This window comes from Antechinus flavipes, chromosome 1, assembly GCF_016432865.1.
Source record: "Antechinus flavipes isolate AdamAnt ecotype Samford, QLD, Australia chromosome 1, AdamAnt_v2, whole genome shotgun sequence".
Lineage (NCBI taxonomy): Eukaryota > Metazoa > Chordata > Mammalia > Dasyuromorphia > Dasyuridae > Antechinus > Antechinus flavipes.
Genome location: NC_067398.1, coordinates 28886631 through 28912540, shown reverse-complemented (window position 1 = coordinate 28912540; position 25910 = coordinate 28886631). Strand labels below are relative to the sequence as shown.

Below are 25910 nucleotides of genomic sequence, written 5' to 3'. Positions count from 1 at the left end.
TAAATGGAAGCCACTGGCTTTCTGCTTGTTCCTAGGGGATTCCATTGTTCATGAATATGAGAGAAAGCCTAACAGAATTCTGATTTAGTCTATGACTTCCAAGAGTTTGGTGTTTACAACATCAGGAGGATTGGTAATACACATTTTTTAAAAGCATGTCCCACATCACAGCCAAATCTGTGGGCCTACCTGGGTGCTTGTGAAAAGAAAGAGACATTGATTTGTCATTAATGAATCTGGCATTAACCAGATAAATTCAATATTTTTCTCCGGACATTTTTCTGATGATGGATACTATCAAGATTTGGGTTTCTTCTATCATGAGATAAAGACTAGTAAGCTTGGCTCTTTTTATGGGGAACTCTGAACACTAATAATAGCTCTCATTTTTACAAGGTTTTAAGATTTGTAGGAGAGAAGGTATGGCAGAATGAATAGAAAGCTGACCTCAGAATCCAGAAAAGCCAGATTTGTTATATCTTTGGTTATTACAGGAGATATGAGCCTGAAAAAGCCACTTAACATCTCAGGGGACCAGAAAACACTCTACGATGATACATTGCAGAACAGTTATTGATCTTCATTAGTAGAGTGAATTTCCTCTTTAGGAGTCTCCTACATGACTGAAATTCAAGCTTTGAACAAAAAATAAATAACTAACCTACACAGTGCCTTTCTTAAGCTTTGTGTTTTGGGATAAACCCATGGACTTGGACTCTGGAAGACTAGGTTCACTTACTCAGACATTTACTTGTTTTAAGAGATCCTTAGCAAGTTATAATCTCTGTCTCAATATCCTTATCTATGAAATGGAGTTAATACTAATGAGGCTTTTGCCAGAGGTTTTTCTTAGTTCTTTTATTAATTATTTTTATTTCTTCCCAAATACATATAAAAGCAGTTTTTAACACTTGTTTTTAAATTTTTGAGTTCCAAATTCTCTCTTTCCCTCTCTTTCCACACCTCCTCCCTTTACTCAGAAGGCAAGCAGTTCAGTACAGTTTATACATGTGTAGTTATGAAAATCATTTCTGCAATAATTATGTTTTAAAAGAAAATGTAGACTAGAAAGAAAAAAAACTTCAAGAAAAAGCTTCAAAATGCATTCAGACATCAGTTTTTTCTCTGGTGATAGCAAAAGTCCTTCAGAGTTGTCATTGTATTGATGAGAATAGCTAAGTTATTCATATCTGATCATCTTATAATATTGCTATTACTTTGTATACAGTATATTTCATTTTGCCTCAGCCCAGACAAGTCTTTCCAGGTTTTTTCTGAGAGCATCCTTCTTAACATTTCTTACAACATAATAGTATTCGATCACAATTATATACCAAAACTTGTTCAACCATCCCCAATTGATGGGCATCCGATTCTTTTAAAAAATGGCTATAAATATCTTTGTACATATAGACCTTTTTCTTTTTTGTATTTTATCTCTTTGGGGATATAGACCTAGTAGTGGTAACGCTAAGTGAAAGAATATGCATGGCTATGCATTGGGCATAGTTTTAAATTGCTCTACATAATGGGTGAATCAGTTCACAAGTCCATCAACAGTTTTCCAACATCCCCTTCCCTTATTTTCCTTTTGGATCTTATTAGGCAATCTAATAGGCATGAGGTAGTACCTCAGAATTGTTTTAATTTACAAGTTTCTCATTTATAAAATGAATTACAGCATTTTTTTTCATATGACTACAGATAGCTTTAATTACTTCGCCAGAAAACTGTTCATATCTTTTGATCATTTATCAATTGGAGAATGACTCCCATTTTTATAAATTGGCTTCTGAGTTTGCCAAAGTTTTTGTGAGTCTCAAATGAGAAAATAAATATAAAATACTTTGCAAACTTCAAAGCACTATGTTAATATATATGTATACTAAAGTATATACAAAATACAAAAATGTATACATACAATAAGCTATTGTTATGGTCATGATACTTATTTTTACACAAAATCCTGCAAATATTTGCCAGACTATGCTAAAAGGCCTTTAAGTATAATGTTATGAAACTAATTCCTACCTTGGCCTAACTATTGAGAAAATAATAAAATATTTGATAAAGAATGGACATCGAACACCGTAGAGACAATATAACCGATAGAGAAACATTTACAAATGTTTAATGGTAGATTTTGTCTTAGTATCACCTGTATTCTCAACATATCCCTTCCCTCTCTTCTTCTAATATTAATTAATTTTTCTAGAGGACTTCCTTTAGGACAAAAGAAAAGTTCTGAAAAACTAAGTAAAACATCAATAAAGTCTGACATTATATGTAATATCATATGTCCATAGTCCTTTATCTTTTCCAAGAAAGCTAAAGGAATGCAATGTAGCAACAACAAAAGTCACAATGGTATTGACAACATCTTTTATTTTCAAATGGGGGACAGCTTAGAAAGACAAATGTAATGGAGGTTCTGGCCATTTAGAGAGATACAAGCTATTTTTTCTTTTGAAGGCAGAGATTTAATTCTATGAAAAGAATTAAAAGAAAAAAAAAAGTATATGTGTATATGCCTGCTGAGTAGCAGACAACTAACTGATTTTAAGGAATTAGAGTAAAATAATCTTAGTCCATCAAACTAACTTTTTCTTTTCTTCTTTAAAATTAAATTTGATGTAGACATATAGAGGGTTTTAAATTTGTATATATAAAAGTATTTTTAACTTAGGTTTTAAAGATCTTCCGAAGATCCATAGGTAAATTTCAGGGGTTCCAGGAACTTAGGGGGAAAATACACTTTAATTTTCATTGACCTCTAACTGAAACTTACATTTATCCCAATTATGAATTAAAATAAAATATCTAAGTGTGATTTTGATAAAATATCTAGGGCTTCATCAGACTGCCAAAGTAATTCATAACACAACAAAAATTTAGAACCCATGAATAGGTAGTCTTGAAGCTCAGGGGATTGGATCTGACAGAGTCTAAACTCCAGAACAACTGTCAACCTCCTTGTCACTTTGTGCATTCTGACGGACCAGCGTCCTTAGAAGTGCATCTGAATGCTATATCAGAGTCAGAACTTTTGCTCTGGTGTCAAACCTATAGGCTAGGACCACGAAGCTGGCTTAAGACTTATTTTCCCTTGCCCGATGTTTTTGGTGCTATCTGTTTTGAAGAACAGATGAACAAAGAGTAATTATTTTAATAATCAGAGTGATTATTATTTTCTGTGACTTGGAAGACACTAATGATCTGAAAAACTGTAGAGGAACCTATTCCAAATAAAAATGAGGCAAAAATCTGTGTTGTATGGTAAAAAAATTACAGAACGACTTATTTGCCCCGACTAGGCAGTCTTCAGGAAACTGTAAGATTTGGGAATATCAATGAACTATGTTTCATCATTTGTTCTTCCTCTGGAGACAGATTTTCAGTGACTTGAACAATGTTTCCTTTAGTTGTTCTAAGAATTAAGCAATCTGTAGCTATGAAAGAGCATAACCTTCCAGCCTGCTAAAACCTCAAGATTTCTTCATGGTAGTGCTCGCTTGTCCTATATTTATAAAATTGATGTAAAACATAAATATGGAACTTTTAAATTTTATTGAGTTAGACTTACCCTGCCATTTTAACTGGAAAAAAAGATAGATTTTGTTCATGGTTCCATCTACAAATATAATCACTAGCTATCCTTTGCTGGTCCTTTGCAAAATCAACAATCATTTCTTCATTTTCATTTAAATACTACTTTGGAAAAGAACAAAGACAATAACGGGTTTTTGGAAAGTTCTCTCTAAAATCAACATCAGTCTACTGATGATCACTATATGACACACACATACACACACACACACACACATATAAATATATATATATATATATATATATATATATAATCACTATAGCAACAGCTCTAAATGTACCTATCTCTAAAGTTGCTATCCATTTTTTCCAAACAAGAATTGCCACATATATTTGGAAATAGACTAAGTTTCAGAGGAACTAGACATTCCTTTCCCTATTGATATTTATCAGAGAATCACAAAATTTATTTTGTATAAAAATGTCAGTGAACTAATCAATCAATCAAAAGACAAAACTAAAAGTCTCTGTCCTTAAGAATCTTATGTTCTATCAGGAGAGACAACATGTAGGTATAAAACATGTACAGAATAATACAAAACAGATGCTAAGGGAAATGAGCAGAACCAGGAGATCATTATATACCTCAACAATGATACTGTTTGAGGATGTATTCTGATGGAAGTGGATCTCTTCGATAAAGAGAGCTAATTCAGTTTCAATGGATCAAGGATGGACAGAAACAGCTACACCCAAAGAAAGAACACTGGATAATGAATATAAACTGCTTGCATGTTTGTTTTTTTCCCAGGTTATTTATACCTTTTGAATCCAATTCTCCCTGTGCAACAAGAGAACTGTTCGGTTCTGCACACATATGTTGTATCTGGGATATACTGTAACCTATTCGACATGTAAAGGACTGCTTGCCATCTGGGGGAGGGAGGGGAAAAATCGGAACAGAAGGGAGTGCAAGGAATAATGTTGTAAAAAATTACCCTGGCATGAGTTCTATCAATAAAAAGTTATTAAAAAAATAATAATACAAAATAAATTTAGTGATGGAGAAGAGGAGTCCAAGTATGTTGATGCCAATTTGAAATGCCTCAGTTTACTCATCTAGTACTTAAATGAATCTGTGATTTTATTGATATCAATATTCCTTCTGATGTAGATAAAAACATAGCCACATTTTCCCAAACCACAAAAAGAAAGAAAAATACAAAACAATAATCAGCATAGGAAACTGTCATACAAGAAATGAGGTTAGGAAGGCAAGGCAGGTTTTTAATTAACCTATGCTGGTTCTTAGTGATTACTACTTCCTATTCTAATTAATCACAAACTTGACATTTAAATGACATTTTAACATTGGATGTTTGATATATTTTAAAATCCACATTTCTTAGGATCTTTTAGGTTATGCATACATACACAATACATAAATGTATTGTGTATGTATACATTCATACACACACACACACACACACATACACACACACACATATATTTAGAAGCAACTGGGGCTAGGTGAATTGCCATGGTTCACATAGCTACTCAGTGTCTGAGGTTGAATTTGAACTCAGTCCTTCTGAATCCAAGTCTGGTGGTCTATCTACTGTGTCACCCAGCTACCCCAACTAAAAAAAATCTTCAAAATATTTTTTGCTATTATTTTATGAACTATTTTAATGGCAATAAAGTTTGAAATCACGAGTGATCTAGTTATATAAGGGATGTCCATACATAACTCTAGCACAATTCTTCTTGAACTTATGATCATCAATCTAGGGATGGAAAAAAGCTTAGAGGCCATTCAATCTGACCTCTTCATTTTATAGAGGAGGACACCAGGACAAGAGCTATTAATACTAGCTCAGTGCCACCCAGGTAGTGAGAACCAGAGGCAAGATTTGAAGCCAACTTTTTAGATCCTAGAACAAATATTCTTTGCAAATTTTCATATTGTTTCTCCCCTCCATTTAACCATGTCATTTGCCATCACTTTACTACTATTTTCCAAACTCTATCTGATTTTGATTTTTGTCTCTGAAAAGTAAGGTTATAGGAAGAGTAAGTTATTGGAAGACTATATTTTATTTTTAGTTATTCTCAATCAACGCCATTATCACAGGATGTTTGGGTTTTTTCCCCCTTATTCTTGATAACAGAATAATTGAGCAATAAAACACCACAGGGTGTGAATTCAAGTATAATAATTCATATTGACTCTAGCATGGTGTTAGGCAGAAGTCCAAGGACACAATGCTATCTCCTTCATAACTAATTATAAATGGCTTTCCCACAATTTAAACATTTGAATATATTTTTATGGTTATAGTAGTCTAGCCTGTGTTTCTTTTTAAATAAATGAATGCTGTTTAACATGGTTTACTCTTCTGTTAAATCGAATTTTTAGAAAAAGGAGGTAAGACTGCTTTTAAATTTTCTAGGCTTATTTTAAATGATCTATCCTAATCTTGAATCCTCAAATAATTTAGGTGATGCTTTACTCTGAATCAGTGGTTCTTGAAAATCCTGCAGAAATCTCTTGACCTGCAACTTTGGGAGGAAATATCCATTTCAAGGTTTGTGATCAAAGGCAAATTTCATGAAAATAAATCTGATTAGGAGAAATTGTGTTTTTGGATTGTCTACTGTTTTTATGTGGGATACATGGTTTCTACCAGTTTGTAGTGGATCAAAAAAAGATAAATATCCAGAATTAATGAGAATCTGCTGAAGGCATAAGTAGCAGTTATCTCTAGAAGCAATCATGCTGAACAAGGTCTGGTTTGATTGGAAGAACAAATAAGACTATCAAATTGAGTTTCTATGATAACACATACACAACTGCTCCAGGAAGTATCTGGATGTTTTAAAATTATAGCTTTTTATTTTATATATATATATATATATATATATATATATATATATAATTTTTGACATTCACCCCTACAAAACCTTGTGTTCTAATTTTTCCCTTCCTTCCCCCATCCCCCAGTGGGCAAGTGATCCAGTATATGTTAAACATGTGCACTGAATTTTTTTTTTTAATAATTAAAAACTGGATGTGAAAAGGTAGTACAATCTAAGCAAAAGGGATAGAATGTGCAAACATCTGAGGTGAGAAATGGAATGTTGTTTCCAAATAGTGGTAGATAAGACTTTGGCCATGAGTGCATGAAAGAGAAAATGCATAATAGGCCTAGAAAGGTAGACTGGAGTCAGATTTGGAAGGGCTTTAAATGCCAAACAGAGGAGCCTGCTACATTGGAAACTTTCAAGTGTTCTATCTATTGTTTTATCTAATGAGTATATTGAAGGTCAGGAAGAGCTCAAACGGAAGTATAAAGGATTAGAAATGAATTCCTTTCTCTGTAAACCCAGTGCTCTTTCCCTAATCCACAATACTTTATTCCAGTGTTCTCTGTGATGGTGATCAAAAGCACTTTCTGGTGTGTGAAACTATTTTGAGGTCTGAAAAATCTATTGTCCAAATTTGTAGAACTCTGGATTTTTCATTGAGTCCAAATTTTATTTGAATGTTAATTCTAAGTCTACTTGCCTGTCTCACTCTCTCCAGAGAGTTCACATTTTCTAAAATAAGGTACATATCTTGATGAAGCCCCAAATCCTTCTGTTGGATAAGTTTGCCTCTCCCATTGACTTGGCACCTGGTGCCATGTTTTCTCCTGCCAGGAGAGTTGCAACATTATTGTTTTTTCATCTTGAAGCTTTTTTGATTCCAAGTCATTAAAGGTAAAAAAAAAAAAAGAAAATGGAAATTGAATGAAGATTCATTGCTATAATTGTCTATGCTGCCTCTGGTGATAAGTACAGGGAACTATAATCAGTTTCTAATGCTTATTGCTTCTTAGAGCCAACAAACTCCTCTAGCCACCTTAAAGAAAGTTTTTGCTTCTCTATCCATGTGTCTTTCTCATAAGTGATCCCTTTTGCTAGCCCATTAAAATTATAGCTTCAGAAAAATTGAAATTGGGCAACACCAAAAGGATAATCGAGAGGCTCATGGCAAGCACAAGTGGGTTATAAAATAATATAAAAAACCATGAAAGGGAATCATGATCATATTATTATAGAAATATATGCTAGGTAAAGGACTAGACTCATATTGACTTTTGTCAACAGAGGGATATTTTATTTAATTGTTAAGCTTTAATTATTTAGTTATTAAGCATTTCTTTAATTATTTAGATAAATATAAATGTTTTGAGGGATTAAAAATATAGGATTTCTGATTTGAAAACTGCTTGTCCAATCAAATTGGTCTTCTTGTTCTTTCTCACACACCTTGGTGACTTTGTAGTGGGCATTCCAATCCCATTTATCAATTAGGAGATGGCTCTTATTTAAATTTGTATCAATTCCTTATACATTTAGGATAAATCTCTCATCAGAGACATTTATTGAAATGATATTTTTCCACTTACTAGTATTCCTTCTAATTTTATGTACATTGGTTTTGCTCATGCAAAAATTTTCTTATTTTATGTAAGCAAAGTAATCTATTTTATCTTCTATAGTCCTCTCTGTCATTCTATAGTCTCTCTATTCATAAATCCGAAAGGTGATTTCTTTCTTGCTTCTCTAACTTATTTATAATGTAGTCCTTCATATCTAAGTCATGTAAGAACATAGGTTATCCTGGTATATAGCATGCAATATTTATTTATACCATATTTTTGCTATTGTACCATATTTTTGCTAGTCTCTGCTTGTTTTTCCAACAATTTTGTCTAATAGTGAGTTCTTACGTCCAGTAGTTCCAGTCTCTGGAATGCTCAACTTTTAGCTACCACATTAATTTGCTTTTGTAGATTTTCTAACTAAATGTTTCACTGATAAATCTCTCTCTCTCTCTCTTTTTAACCAATACCAATAGTTTGATGATTGCTGCTTTGTAGTATGTATTGATATCTAGTATTGCTGAAAACCCTTTCTTTATACTTTTTTCCATTACTTCTCTGGAGATTTTTTATCTTTGTTCTTTCAGGTGAATTTAATTATTATTTTTTCTAGCTTTGTGAATTAATCCTTTGGTAGTTTGATTGTTCTGGCACTGAATAATTAAATTATTTTAGGTAGTTTTACTTTTACTATATTGGCTCCTCTGTTTGACATTTAAAGCCTTTCCAAATCTGACTCCAGCCTACCTTTCTAGGCTTATTATGCATTTTCTGTTTCATGCATTATTTCTCCAATTATTTGAATCTGTTTTTGTTTCCACAATGAATGCATGATAGTTGTATTCATATAATGTGTGTGTGCAGGTGTGTGTGTGTTGATAGGTAGATTTTCCCAATCTACCTTTCCAGCCTCATTATATACTATTCCTCTTTCTACATTCATTGATCTAGTCAAATTGGTCTTCTTGCTATTTTTCATACATCTTTGGTGCCTTTGTACTGGGCAATCTAAGACCTGGAATGCATTTCTTTCTCACTTTCTCTTCCATAAAACACCTTATCTCCTTCAAGATATTACAATGGAGTTTGCAAAATTGTGCTAGAAGGAACAAAAATTTCCAGAGCTTTTTCAAGGTCAGTTGATTGAGGACAGATAAAAGTTCAGAACATTTCTTCAAGTGCCACCTGCTACATATTTAAAACCCTTTTTCATCCCCCAACTGCTAGCATCCTCCCTAAATTATTTCATATTTGTTTTGTATTTAGTCAGCTATCATTTACTTTCATTTATTCAGCTTTCATTTCATTCTCATCTGCTGGTTTGTGTACATTACCTTTTCTGTTACATACAATTATCTCTTCTACATCATGACTTTTACCATCACGGTTTCTATATACTGTGCTTGGCATAATAATTTAGTGGGTCTTTTGGGGGGAGCTTTGTGGAAACTGCAAATGACATGGGAAAGCCAGAAGATGAAAGTGAAAAACTTTAGAAACTCAGAAATGCATGAAATATATGCATAGTATTATATAATAACAACTCAAAATTTCCAATAGGCTATTGTAAAACCTCCCAAAAAAGAAAAAGAAAAAAAATGCAGACACTTCTGTTATCAGAGGAGGGCCAAAATTTTTTATGTCAGATTTTCCAGATCGCAGGAATACTGTGCCTCTTAAAATATGGAAGGGATTATTACATAGTAAGGTCCTCAAGGGCAGAGACTGTTATTCAATTTTTGTCTTTGTGTCCCCAGTGGCTAGCATACTTTTTGGTACACAATAAGTACTTAATAAATGTTTCTTGATTGGCTGATCTCTGAAGTAACTTCTATATATGAAATTCTATGCTAAGCCAAAGGAGAGAAGAATTGAAGTTTTTTGAAACTTGGCCTATAATGTTCAATTCTCTACATCTTTCCTAGTGAGAAGGACAAGTTAGATTAGAGTTTAATTTCTATAATAATTTCTAACCATACACTGAGATTTCACATGATGAAGAAACCAACCACTTAGCTTAATCACTTCACAGGTTCTCTTACTGAAAAATAAAAAGCCATCAACAATACTATGAGTCTCAAGGATCTACTTTTTTTTTTTTTGGTGGGGGTCACATTCTGGCTCAAACACATGTCTTCATTTTTGCCATGAAATGTTTTAGAATAAAAGCTGAAAACTCATTAATTAAGAATATAGAAGGAGACACTCAGAGAGATTTGAAAAGGGAGTCAACTACTTGCCATCGACACAGGATGGTCGGTTTCTGGTCGTTCCAGCCACTTTTCCAGGCAGACATGAACATTTTACTGTTTGTGACCTTTCTTCAATGCGGTTCTTATTACAACATCTGTGAGCAGCTATAACTTCACAGGTTCCTCCTTCTGGCAATAAAGAGAGAAGATGTGTTAGAACCACAGAGGCTAATGAAAACATCTAACAAAATGAACATCTAGGATTATGGGGAAAAAAAGGATTAAAATCATCTCTGATTTTAGATAATCTGTTTTTTTTCAATAATATTTTATTTTTTCCAACTACCTGTAAAGCTAGTTTTTGACATTCATTTTTGTAATACTTTGTATTCTAAAATTGTTTTCCTTTTTCTCTTACTACTCCCTCCCTAAGATAGCAAGCAGTTTGATATAGGTTAAATAAGTATAATCTTTCCAAACATATTTTCATATTTGTCATGTTTTGCAAGAAAAATCAGACCAAAGGGAAAAACACAGAAAGAACCAAACAAAAAGGTGAAAATACTATGCTTTGATCCACATTTAGTAAGCCTAGTTGTCTCTCTGCATACAATTGACATTTTCTATCTCTTCTATTGGAATTATCTTGCAATTAAGCAAGATAAAATAGGCATTAAATGTTATACTTTATTGGCCAGAAAGAACACAAATAAACACTTTAGTGAGACCTAGTATAGCCAATTTTTTTTTGTTGTTGTTATTTGAGATCTCATTTGAGGTTTTCTGAGGAAAGATACTGGAGTGATTTGCCATTTTCTTCTTCAGTTTATTATACAAGTGAGAAACTGAGGTAAATAGAGTTATGTGACTTGTCCAGGGTCACACAGTCAGTAAATATTTGAGGTTGGATTTGAACATGGGAAAATGACTCTTTAATTGCAAGCCCATCACTCCATTTACTGTACTAGCTAGCTGCCCCTGGTTTAGGCAATAAATGGAGTCAAATTCTGCTGCTTCTAATGGTTCAAACTCTCAGAACCCTGTCTTGCTAGGTCTTTGTGTGTCTGACTACCTGGGGTCCTTCTAATGACAACTATCTGGAAATTACAGCAAAACAGAATAGATGAGGTGGAGAAATTGACTTGAAATCAATGCTTTCTACCTCCCACCCACTTTCAACAGGGTGCATTTAAAACCCAGTCGTGCAGTGTTGTCCCAGATAGCTTTCCTCAGATCCAGACTGTATCCACATATGAAAGAATAGTTGGAGAGCTAGCATGTGGGCTTTAAGCAATGTTTCAGTTCTCAGCAATTGAGCTATTTCCCACCGTTTGAAATCATCCAGATCTTACTAGGATTGGTGATCCGTTGCCATCCAGAAAAAGGCATCTATGGGAATGTGAGAAGCCTTTCAGATCTTAGGAATACCAATTAAACCTGTTACTTCTCCAATAAAGCAAAAGGTACCCCATTAGGTGGAAGAAAGAAATCAATTCTCCTCCCTACCTCTCTTCCCCTAAATACTTGGTTCAATGCTCAAGATGAATCTCAATCTCTTCATAGGATCTGGCCCTCAGAATGCCAGTGATCTAGCTAATGGATCTGATATATTTTAGCTCACTGGCAACTTGCTTTGCCCATCTACTTAGCACATTACAGGCAGGTTGTTGGTGGTGGAAGAGTGGGGTCAGCCTTCAACTGATCAACCATCTGGGAAGTAGAACTCCTAGCTGCCTGCAAAGTATCATCTCCTGAATGAAGCCTTTCTTTTGCAAACTTTTGTTTTAATGGATTGAAAGATAACACTATGCACACATATTTATTAATCACCTACTATATGCTACTACATATTCTGCTCGGCACCACAGGTCAAAAAGATAAGAAATCTGCCCTCTAAATTCAGAGCTAGAATGATGAATGGAGAGAATCTATTTTAGCCATCTACCTTTTCATAGGAGGAAACTGAGGCCCTAGGACATTAAATGATTTGTCCAAAGTCACATGGCAAATGGTGGTAGGGTTGACAAGATATTTCCTTTCATTCAACTGTAAACTTTTTCAGCGCCAGGGCCATTTTGGTTTTGTTCTTGTATCCTTAAAGAATGGCACATAATCAGGCCTTCTGATAAATACCTGCAGAGTCAAATTACATTTTTCCATTGGTTGTTTGTGTTCCTTGTCTCATTTCCCCAATTACTTTTCCTTCATTTAGTTGTTAATACGTACTGAATTGACCCCAAAGATAATTATCTCCTTGAGTTCAGGGGTTGTTTGGTTTCATCTTTGTTTTTCAAATACCTAGTATACTTTTTAAAATTACTTTTTTGGGGGCAATCTAGAACTGCAGTTTTATTGATGTGAGTAATGTCTGTCATAAAACCATAGGATTCAACTCATCTGGGATTACATGATAGCTAAAATGTATAGAGTTCCTTAACGTTTTCAAAGTACTTTACAAATTTGATTTTAACTACAATAATTTAAAGTCCCATTTTACAGATGAGAAACTGAGACTTGGGATTTTAAATTATTTCTCAGGGTCATTCAGATAGCAAATGCCTGAAGGATCATTCCAACTGAGGATTCCCAGACTCTAAGTCTAGCATAGTCTATGCATTAAGTCAACTAGAAATCATTCACAACTTTAGAGCATTGCCCATGGGCACCGAAATGTTTGGTAAGTTGGCCATGATCATATAGCTTGGATGTGTTGGAGAAATGACTTGAACCCAGTTTTTCAGGAACTGTGAGTTATTATTCTTTCTACAATCACCGCCTCTCATTTCTCACTCAGTAAGTGCATAATTAGTGCTTGTTGAATTGAATGAGTTACATAATTACAGCAAAAACATTATCTTAATGAAGAAGAGGTTTTATTATGCACTAAACTTTAGCCTGGCTGGCCTGCAGTCTGATGCATTTAACTCATAATTATTGGGGTAATAGCATCCCAGACCCAAATTACGACAGCTATTTCTGATATTATGAAACTGTTCCTAAATTTAGTGGCTTTATTTGGGGTTAAGAAAATGACTAGAACAACATTCCTGAGTGAAACTACCAAAATGCCTATTTTCCTGAATTTATTCTGAAATCTGATCTATTATAGGATCCTTCAAGCAGAGCATCAGACATGCCCTGATATCTCTAGATAGAATATTTTGTATTCATATAGAGTATTACCTAACTAGACACTATATTATACTATTAGTTCAATAAGGCATAGAATGCTTATTTATCCAGTTAGCCATCTTAGAGTTAATTACAATTATGATTTGGATATTTGTAATTGAGAACCAATTATAAATATCATTTGGATACGACATTCATTGTAATATACACCTATGGGGATTGAAGGGCAAAGCTAATCTAGTAATCAGTGTGAATTAAATCTATGATATCCCAAGAGAATTTTAAAAGCCAAGTAAGTCTCCATTCCTTCTTTTTAGAGGCAGTACGGGATTGTAGCCAGAATGATGGAGTTAGAGGCAGGAGTTGTATTTCTGACATTCACTAGCTAGTTGACAAAGGTGTTTTACTCCTTTGAGCTTCCATTACTAGAGACTGTTATCCATCACTGACCATAGATAGGTAGAAAATGGTACCAGTGAAGGGAGTACTCACAATGAGAGTCTTCTATGAAATCAGTTCCTTGAGTAATGGTGTATTAATGTATTTGTAGACAGAACTTTCAAGCATGGGGATATCTTAATCAGAAGGATGTTCAATGTAATGTCTTCCACATAAAAAAGGCTCCCTCTCATCATTTATCATGCTTTTCTAAGTATCTTATTGATGTTATTTTGGATGTCATTCATTCATTATCTCACATTGGTACATACATACTAGCATTCGGTTTTCAGAAATCACTGGGAAGTAGAGGGAAGAGATATGTCAGCAGTGCAAGTTTTCATTCCTTTTAGCCTGTCCGAATCCCAGGTGATGTTAAGGAAGAGTCCAACAGGATTGACTCAATGTTGGCCAGCTTTTTGCTTCCATTATACCTTTATTTAAAAGGTAAGTGACCATAGGCTACTTCCTTCTCTAGTTAATGGAATATGGATCTGCATGCTGCGAATCAAGGAGGTGTGACTGTAAATAGCTAACTCTTACAATCATGACAAAATGAATTGTTAAGTCATTTAACCTACAGATAGGTCTGTGTTCACATATCCTGGTGCTGGGTCTATATGGCTATAGAGGAGGCTATTACTACTCTGATATTAGTAATTTCCATTTCCCAGTTTGCTAGAATGGTCTGATGTTCCCAAATCTCCATTGTTAATTTATCTGAAGCAAACTCGAATAAATTATTTTTTATTTGGAAATGGAAGTGGAAAAAATATATTTCCATTCCATTCTATCACCCTGTACTTTAGACCACTGACCAATGTCTGAACATCTCAACGTCAAGGAAATTTACATGAAGTTTCTATTGGTATCTGAATTTCCTTGTTAAATCAACATCCATGGATCACTTCAATAACAAATTTATACATGGAAATTTACACCATGGAGTAATACAGAAACTATTTTTATCCAGAATTTTTGGATTTAAAAAATGCATATATTGCTGATAAATCATGATACCAATAAGACTTACTGAAGTACAGAAGTATTTAAAGGATTTGTGCATAGTGATGAAGTGAATGAGTATCAGAAGGGAGATCTGAACTTAGGTTTTCCTGACACCAAGTCAAATTTTCTAGCCAGTATTCCATACTGCCTTGATCTATCTTGTCATCGTGTTCTAGGAAAACACAGTGTTTGAAGGCTTGGTAAGTCTCAAAGAAACAAATGTTTTATTGGCTGAGTGATGTTAATGTTTCATAACTTTACAGTAGGATTTAGCAATAATGTATTAATAATATTTACAAATTATGTTTGTCAGGAAAACATTCTATAAGGTACAAAGACTATATTATACAATTGTAAGCTACGGCACATTAGGCTATAGTGTACTATGCCATCCCAAACATACAATATTATACCATACTATATCATACTATACAATTAAGACTAAAACTAGTCTTACTATAACATTACTATATTATACTACAAAATTACAGTACTATGTACTACCATACCATATTATACTATAGTAAACATTGCTAAAAATAGTCTTACTATGTAATTATACTATTCAATACTATACCATATTATATCATATACTATTATTCTGGGTATTATTTACTATGTAGAAAAATAATATTGAGACAGTGAAGTGACACAGTGGATAGAAATCAGGAAGACCTGAATTCATATCTAGCCTCTCAAATTTACTAGCTGTGTAACCCTAGGCAAATCACTTCATCCTGTATGCCTCAGTTTCCTCATTTGTAAAATGAGCTAGAAAAAGATAACAAACCACTCCAATATTTTTAGAATGAAATCCTCAGCTGGGACCATGAAAAGTCAGATAAGACTTAACAACAACAAAAATAATAGCAAATAATACTAAATAATATAAGTAGTAAATAATATAAAATAATAGCAAATAATAAAATGTAATATCATATTACTATGGTTTATAGAATAGATAGCATATAGTATATGAAATATACTATAAATATCATTGCTAAATATAGCCTTCTATCTATAATACATATATATAAAATTTTGTACTATTTCTCATTGTATTTACTATATTTATTATATGTATGCATATTATTATAGTAAATAATACACTATATACATATACATAATACAAACATGCATACATAAAATATTATATAATACATATAGTATATATAATATTTATTAAATACTATACATATGTAGTAGACATATACATATATGTATAAGTAGTATATTATTATATACTATTGACCATAGTAGGAGTAGTATAATTAGTAGACTAGTTCTAAGTCTAATAGAACTAGTATTCCTATAATCAATAGTGTATGTATGAATAATATATGTCATTTTCCAATCATGTCCAACTCTTTATTGACCCCCTTTTATATTTTCTTAGAAAAGAGAGAGAAGCGATTTGCCATTTTCTTCTTCGGCTCATTTTACAGATGAGGAAACTGAGGCAAGCAGAGTTAAGTGATTTGTCCCTGGTTACACAATTAGTAAATGAATAAAGCCAACTCAATCATAGTTGATCATCAGCCAAATCTATCACAACTAATCATCACATAATCTTCTTATTGCTGTGTACAATATTCTCCTGGCTCTGTTCACTCAACTCAGCATCAATTCATGTAGGCCTTTTCAGGCTTTTCTGAAACCAGCCTGCTGATTATTTCTCATAGAACAATGATATTCCACTACCTTCATATACTATAACTTATTCAGCCTTTCCCCGATTTTTTTCCCATTATGCCGTGATCTTTACAAATAAATCAAATAAACAAAAAAATCCCAACCCCCAAACAGGTGAATTAAAAATTAAAATTGTGAATTAACAATTAAATTAACAAATTGTTAATATTGTTGCTTATTTTCTACCTCATAGACACCCATGGTTTTCCTTAGCAATATGTACTAAGGTGGTATTTCTCCACAAAAGCCCTATCCAGCTATACAAAGTGAAGAATTGAGGGAATTATTTGGGTAATTAACATTATCTCTAGCCCTGCCTAAAATAGATCCAGAGAGCAGAATATACATATAATTGAGCTCCAGCATTGCCCTCTCAATTTGTTTGGGAAATCATCTTTCTCCTTTTTATTCTACACTTGTAGCTAGAATAAATTTCAGGTGGTGAAGAGATGTAGTTATTTGTTTCAGCAAGAAAAATTGGGTTTTGAAAGGGAAAAAAGACAGTAGTACTGATTTACCCCAAGCATTTTTGCACTGATCAAATTCATACTTCCACTTTCCTTTGCTTGAGCAAAACCCAGACAAAATGAAATATTATTAAGTGGATGCTGTAATGGAAAGAATGTTGAACTTCAATTCTAGAGAGATGAAGGCTCAAATCCTGCCTTTGACATTAATCTCTAGCTGTGGGACAATCAATGGGCAAGACATCGGCCTTTTTCCTTTTCCTTATCTCTGAAATCACGATGATAATGATGGTTGTTATGAGGACTAAAAAGGATTATTGTCATGTGAACCAATTGTGGAATTCAGAGCTTTTTTTTATTCCTCTTCCACAAAAACCAAATGTTTCTTTATTAATTTCTAAAACCAACAGCAAACATAGAAAGTCAGTTATCAGAAGACTTTCTAATTCCCTTGCATGACATGGTGGAAACAACATATGACTGAAAATTAGAAAACCTGGGTTTTCAGTTCTGTCACCACTTCTAATGGGTTGTCTGATTTATGGCATGTTTCATCAGTTCTCTGAGCTTTAATGTTCTAATGTGTAAAATGTTAAAATTGAACTATATAACATCTAAGGTTCTTTGCATGTTCAATGGCTTCCATGACATGGAAGAGACAGGCTATTCCAAATATATTGAATAATAGAGAAATAGTGAAAAAATAAACCCTGGAATACCTTTGTAAATAAGAATAAAAATCAGAAGAGGACAAATTGTAATTCAATTTTAAAAGTTTGTTAGGGGCAGGATTTGAACTCAATTCTCTTGCTTTTGTGGCCCTTTTTATTGATTACATCATGTCACTTCTTACAGCTTTAAATGTATTATCAAAATTATTCTTAAATGACAGAAAAACTATTCAGAGCATCTATATTATTTTTAGATTATTTCTGCCAATTGCAAATTGCTATCAGTGGAGGGAGGGGGTTAAAACAAACTTATATGCCCATTCAGATTTGGAGTCAGCCAGCCGTCTCCTCTTCCCAGAACAATGCAGCATTGTCCTGCACAATTACCAAGAAATAAATATGGAAGATGAGTTGCTAAGCATATTGAGCTTTTTAAAGTCCTTAAGGGAGGACATTATGATGAAAAAGGGAGGTATGGTGCAGAACCAGAATAAGAATCCCATAACTCTTAGCTCCACTTTAGGTTAGTCATAAACTACAAAAAATTTGCATCAATTCCATTGCAATGCTTTGAAATGAATTCAACAAAAATTTATTAAGCATTAGCTATGTTCCAGGCACTGTACTAGGCACTGAGCCTACTGAAAATGGCCCAAAATTAAATTATCTCTAGGATTCACATTAACCTGAATAAATAAAATAATATATACAGAGAGGGATCAGGGAAGGCTTCCTGACATAATTGGTATCTGATGTGAGGTTTGAGGGACATTATGAATTCTATGGATTGGGGGGCCTTTAGATGGGGTAATGGATAAGGTGCAGTTCAGATACTTAATAGCTGTGAAATGCTGGGCAAATCATTTAATTCTGTTTGCCTCTGTTTCCTCATCTGTAAAATGAGCCAGAGAAGGAAATTGCCAACTACTGAAATGACTTAACAACAAAACCAACCACAGGGATTCTAAGAGACAGAAGAGAGCTATAAGTTCATTCTAAAGCATTAGAGCCAACTTTTACAAAGAAAGAGTAAGGAAATGGGATGTTGAATTTAAACAACACTCAGCTTATCCTTTGGTGAAAATTTAGATTGCATGAAGAAGGACAATGAGACATAAGACTGCAAAGCTAGAAAGAAGCCATCTGTGAAGGGCTTTAACTACCAGTTAGCAGAATTCGTATATTCTTTAATTTTTAAAACAATTATTTATTAGTTTTCAATATTTACTTTTATAATATTTTAATTTCCATTTTCTCCCTGTCTCATGCTCTCCCCATGATGGCAATCAATTTGATATGTTATATATTAGACTGTACTTTTTTAAAAATATATTTTCTGCATATCTAGTCTAGTCTACTCTACTCTAGTACTCTTTTTTCATATCACCAATGCATTAGCTATCAAAATCCACAAACAAATACAAATTGGGTAGCAACTTTGGGAATTGTTCTTTTGTCACAGATTTTAATAGCAAAGCTATGTATGTCAAGTATCTTAAAACTGAAATAGTCCAGAATTTTTTTATGGCTCCAAGAAAGGAGGAAAAGAAGGTAAAGGTAAGGTGGCAGACAAAAGGCCTAAGTCATAGGTGATGATACATAATAAAAATGTAAAACTTTTAACTTTTATAATTTAATTCATAACTGTATCCTTCCCCCCTCTTTTGCATCTATAAGTCTGGCCCAAGGCTTAATCAGAGCATCTTTTCAAATGATGGACTTAAATGAGAATGTTTGTGAGAAAGGGAAAGAGTGCCTTGTTATGAAGTAATTCTTATCAGACTAGCTAGAAAAAAATCAATTGGAAATTTTGTTTTCAGAATCAAAACATGCGAAGGAAATGTACTTACTTTGAAGTAGAATGACTTCCATCAGCCTAGCAATTAGAAGTAACTTTGGTAACATACCTCTACTCATTAAGGATTGGGGAAGATAGGTGTGTGTATATATATATATATATATATATATATATATATATATACACACACCTATCTTCCCCAATTAAGGATTGGATATATTCTAAGGATATATATATATATATATATATATACACCTATCTTCCCCAATCCTTAATTATATATATATATATATATATATATATATATATATATATATATATATCTTCCTTTTAAGTTACTGAGACTTTCAGAGCAAATAGGGAAAAGGTGATTAAATAAGTTAAAAAGACTTTTGGTAGAATGATGTTTAATTCCTGAATTCCAGAATTTTAGAGAGGCGAATTCAATCATTTCCGAACCTCTCCACAATGTCCCCCACCATACAAAAAATTCCTTTACAATGTGTCTGACAAGTACTCAGATTGACCACTTAAGACCTTTAATGAGAGAGATTCCACCACCTTTGACCACCTCCCAAGACAATCCATTCTACTCTTAGATAGCTCCATTTATTAGAAAATGTCTCAACAAAATTAGAAAATGTCAAAATTTGCCACTGAGACTTCCTGGTTCTATCCTTTGGGCACAAACAGAATTAGTCTAATCTCTTTTCCATGTGACATCTCCAGAACTGGTTAGTTATAGTCCTCATGTGTCCCTCATAATTGCCCCCATTATATTTGGTTCTCTCCTTCAGGATAACTATACCAAGTTTTCACAATTGATCCTTATTTGGAATGAATTTAAGAACCTTCATCATCTTTGTCATTAGCAGTCATTTCACTCTGTACTTCTAGTTTTCATCATGACATGATTCATTGGCTCAATGAAAAATATGAGATTTTTGTTCCTACTTTGTTTTTATTGCCTTTGGGCACATTGTGGAATTAGGTTGCCCAATTTCTTTATTGGTCTCTCTGAGGAGAAACTGTGGGTCAGACATCTATTTAGCTATAATTTCCCTGTGTCTTTGGGTTCCATTCATGGAAAAAAAAAGTCAATATGAATGTGGTTCAATTGTTCTAGTAGCATATTAATTTGTTGGTCATTGGACAAAAAGCTCAGAACACCAATAATTAAATCGGTTTCAGTGGCTGGTTTTAAATGTTGTGATTCTCAGTGTTTTCTGTCTTCACTATACCATTCTATTACTGTCAACAATGAAGCAAGGAGAAGGGGCCATTCAAGGTTATTTTGCATTTTTTGTTTGTTTTATGAGTTTCATGGCAAAATTTCATCCCAAGAGACAAATTTGATAGTAATGAGTCTATATTTAGTTGGGCTAGTTCACATAATGTATCTGGGACCACATTGACATTAAAGAGATCATTCCAAAAATATATAATTGGAAAACATGACAGATTGGCTGTGTATGAATAGCTAGGGATAAGAATTAGACAACTTGAGATTTATAATGGTGTCATGATAAGATTAAAGTATTTAGAGAAAGCCTCCAGTGTTTTGGATATACCTCTTATTTATGGGAGGACATGACCAAGACTTCATAGATTAAGAAAGTGTACATGGATCATGATCTACTCCATTAAAAGATCCACAATGTCATTATGAGCCCATTGAAGTATTGTTATTATATGTAGGTCCTTAAATTACAACATTACAAATCATGAGATATCATAGTCTTTGATGGATCAAAGCTGAATCAAACAAAAAGCAATAGGAGGTACATGACAGTTGTATACTGGAGACGTGGAGCAAAAGATACCCAAATAGTTGATTGACAAAAGAGGTGATCCAGTCATGTAATGTGAAGTAAGAAGAAGTGATGGATAGCTTGCATGCACCATTCTCATCCATGAACTGTCAAGAAATCTGGAAGACTCTTAGTGTATCAGGCATACCCCATGGGGATTTATGGGAGGATATGAATGATTATTATATGATATTCCAGTCAGATGATGAGAAGTGATAATTGTGCAATATATGTCAGGAATATTATTTAGATTTACTTTAAAATTTAATTAATTTTTAATTTAAATTTATGTATATGTAATTTAATTTTAAAATTTAAATTAAAATACATATAAATTTAAATTCTAGGGATACAAAAAGAGAGGCAAAAGACAATTCAGTCTTTAAGAGGCTAACAATTTAATAGGCAAGACAACAAGCAAAAATAAAAAGTATGCATAAACTATATAAAGAATAAATAAGAAATATTTAAGAGAGGTAAGGTACTTGAATTAAGAGGCATGGTAGAAAGTTTCTTGTAGAAAGTGGTAGTTCTGAAGAAGGCAGGGAAGAAAGAGTATAAAGATAGGAAGGAGAACATTCCAGGCATGAGGAAAAGCTAGAGAGAGTGTTTGTTCAGAGTTGAATATCTTGTTCTTGGACCAGCCAGAAAACCATCATCACTAGATTGAAGAGAACATGGTGGGGTATACAAGTAAGAAGACAGAAAGGGATGCATTGAGTTATGAAAGGCTTTGAATGTGAAAGAGGATTTTTTTATTTAATGTGAGAGGTGAGAGGGAGGCAGTGAAGTTTATTGAGTAGAGTTTATTGGGGAGCAAGAATCAGACTTGCAAGCAATGAATGAGTTGCTATCTCTATTACTGAAAGTAGGTACATTAATATGTGTATTAGCATTTTGGTAAGGAGAAGAGAATGCTAGGTCAGAGGAACCTGAGTTTGAATCTTGATGCTATAACTTTGACTGAGGAAATCTCTTTGGAATTCCATTTCTTCATCTGTAAAATGACTACTCGGTTAACTGACCTCTAAATTTCTTGTCATTAAAATCCATGATCCCACAAATGTGAGATCACAGATGCGTCTAAGTGGGTATAGATAAAGCAGAGATTTCACAATTTACTTTGAGAAAACTTGACTATGAGTTTATGCATAAGTTCCATGAGGCTAATGTAGCCTATATAAGAAATATATATTGAAGGAAAATAGAAAAAAAAATAACCAAATTCATGTGGATAAGAACAAATAATTCTACCTCAGCCAGGGGGTACTTAACTATTTTTTGTGTCATGGATTTCTTCAGCTTCCTGGTGAAGGCAATAGAGCCTTTCACAAAATCATGTTTGTATGAGGTGATTCAGGCCAATTCCAATAGACTTGTGATGGAGAGAACCATCTGCATCCAAAGAGAGGGATCTGGGGAGTGAATGTGCATCATAACACCTTTTTGTTGTCATTTGCTTGGTTTTTTTCTCATTTTTCTCCTTTTTGATCTCATTTTTCTTGTGCAGCATGATAAATGTGAAAATATGTATAGAAGAATTGCACATGTTTAATATATATTGAATTTTTTGCTGTCTAGGGGACAAAATTAACAAGGGAAAAACAAATGAGGCTATAATTCTCTTATTATATATGTGTAAATATGTATTTATATATATACATAAGAGAATATATATAAAAATCTATTATTTATATATATAAAATAAGAGAATATATATGAATATATATGTATGTGTATGTGTGTACGTATGTGTATGTGTATACACACACACACACACACACACACAGAAAAAGAAAGAATATCCTTGGTTCTTGACTATTTTTAATACAGTACTAGTAACAGAGGTTTATGAAGGAGGAAGATTGGAGAAAAGAAGAGCTCTAAAGTCTTAGGCATCAAGCTACTTGGGTTCTATTCTCAGACTTGCCAGCAACTTGGTGGGTAGAACAAGGATACAGCTGACACATCTGAGTTCCTCTAGTCTCCACAAATAGACTGGGACTGATCCAGGCTTACCTCCTTCCTACCCTTCTGAAATCCTGAGCAAATTCACGTACTGATCAGACTTATATACCACACAGTCTGAATCGGCCTGAGTGAGGCATCTGCTGGGAGAGAATGAAGCTACATGTCTAGATAAAACATGTACTCAAATACACACACACACACACACACACACAAATCCATACATACTTTTGCAAATCATTATACTAGCTGTTTGGGATAGATTCAAAGACAAAAAAAAGCTGTCTTGAAGGACTAGACTTTATATTGTACTAGAGAATAAAACAGGTAAAAAGTAATCATTTGAGGAGGGAAGCAGAACTGCCATCTATGAATTAATATTTTTGTCCTTTTTTTTTCTCTCTAACCTAAATAAAAATTCCCCAAGATCTTTGGGAGTGTTTTTACACTTCCCAAAGATAAAATAAAGCTGAAGAGATAGATGTCTGGTGAGGATATAACCATGAGTTATTGTTTTGGAAAGGCAGGCTTATAATGCAACAGCATGAGCCCAGTTTGAGACCTGATAGTATAATGGGATTAGTCCTTCAGACTTTGCTAGAGTTGTAATGGGTTCAATGAAACTGACTTTATTTCCACTCAATGCCATGGCAGCAATCTGAAATGTTCCACTGGGGCAATGTGATCCAGTGAAACTATGCCTGCATCTAGATTCAGAGGCCGTGGATTCAAATGTATCTGGATTTGAGAATGGGATGGGACCTTGGTGACTAACTTAGTCTTCACTCCTTCATTTTACACATGAGGAAGTTGAGTTACAGAGGGACACTACACAAAATACCAAGGGGTATCTAAATGAAATTTCTAACTTAGGTCTTCCTGATTCTAAATCTAGTACTCCATCTTTGGGTCCTGATCGACTCATATTGAATATAAATAGCACTCGTATCTGCTTTGACCAGAAACCCTGAGGGTCTTCCCCCCCTCCCCCCCCCAGAGTCATTCATTCATTCATTTAGATTTTGGGGGGAAGGGGAACTAGATGAAAAAGGAGATTATTTGCCTGAATTGTTACTTAGCCTTTACCACTGAATGGATACAACCACCATCAAACTAAGACCAGTTAAAACAAGGTCTCCCATTTCATCCAGAGCTATCTCCATCTTGCCACTGGACCTGGATGGTTCTGGAGGGGAAAGTGAGGCAGGTGACCTTGCACATCCCTTCCTCCTTTAAATCCAATTCACTTGCATTTCATGGCATCTCCCTTCTGTCATGATCCTCTTCAAGAAGGAAGAACAAACACAAACAAGAAACACCTAACTGCATCAATAAATCAGAGACATAAACCTGGGCTTAGGGTACTGAGGGGTTGGGTCCCTATGGTCTTTGTTAGTCTAGAGAGCTCCCTTCCTCAATTGTTGGATCCCTAATTTCAGAATCTGGCAAACTAACAATTTTAGGCTTGTTGGAGGCTTGCTTTTTTCACATTGGTTTTCAATTTGGGGATAATATGTGGACCCACATTTGGTTTTAGCCACCCTAAATATGGTGGCAACAATATTAAAGGCAATCCCAGAAGCAATGTGGGCTAAAATCCTGCCTGTGGGTTATTGGGCAAGTCATTTAGCATTCTTAGTCCTCTTTTTCTTATCTGTAAAAGCACATAGCTTCCAAAGTTCCTGCACTTCAAAGGTATGATTCTATGATTGGAACACTTTTGGAAAATGACCAAAGAAAAATATACAGCAGGCCCTAAATTTCAGCTGAGTATGGGATATACCCAGCACTTATTAAGAAAAGAGCTGGACATGACTAGGTATATCATTTGAAAGAAAAAAAGTAGAGCACCATTTTATTTGAGAGTTTGCTTTATAAAATAAATGAAGTAAGCAAAATGCCAGGATGAGGAATTTCAGCCCTCTTCATCTTTACAATAATAGTAGCCACATATTTATTCTTCAAAAGTCCAATAATTAAAATGGTCAGGTGGGATTCAAAATGTTGACAGTAGAAGAGGTGCATTTATCACCCCCTATAATGATTCAAATAACTTTTGAAATTGAATGTACTTAAACTTTATGGAGGGCTGCCTTCAAGAGTTCTACTGTGTAAAAATACTTTCATATCTACATCCTGAATGTAGAGTTACAATTCATTAGAGCATAGATTTAAGATGGAGGGGACTGTAAAAAACATCTATATCCCATTTTTTCCTAATTCAGAAACAGGGCCAGAGAATTTAAGTTCCTAATGTCACACAAAGAATATGGAAAAATGAAAATCTAAATCTAGGACTTTTGCCTCCAAATCCACTCCTTTTCCCTTCTACCAATCCCTTTGCTCATATTGACTCAGACATTGACTATAAACATATCATCTGACTAAATCCAGAGAGTATAGACTAGTCATTTTGGTTATTTACAGCAAAGGTGTCAAGCACATAGCCTGCAATGCTTGCCTAAACCAGATTAAAAAGTAATCAGGTAATATTTAACAGAAATAAAATAAAATAAAATGTAGGTAACATTACATTTTAAAATTGTCATGCATCCTGCAGAGATCCTGTAGAGTATGGCTCAGTGACCCCCTTTTCTATCTGGGTTTAACACCATTGGTCTATGGGTTAAAATAAGACATAATAACCAAGGTATATTTTATATTTTAAAAATATGCCTTGTTTCAGAAGCCTAATGGGGTCAGAACTGATTGGTAAACAAACATTAGGGGAAAAAACCAACAGAAGCATAGATCTGT

At 33.8% G+C, this 25910-nt stretch overlaps 1 protein-coding gene across 1 annotated transcript in view; it reads right to left on the bottom strand.

Moving 5' to 3' along the window:
* TAFA1 (TAFA chemokine like family member 1) overlaps positions 1 to 25910 on the bottom strand; it is a 523951-nt gene that overhangs the window by 86633 nt on the left and 411408 nt on the right. The window contains exon 3 of the mRNA XM_051980516.1: positions 10217 to 10357. Within this exon, the coding sequence (XP_051836476.1) occupies positions 10217 to 10357 (141 nt within the window). The remainder of the gene's footprint in view (positions 1 to 10216; positions 10358 to 25910) is intronic.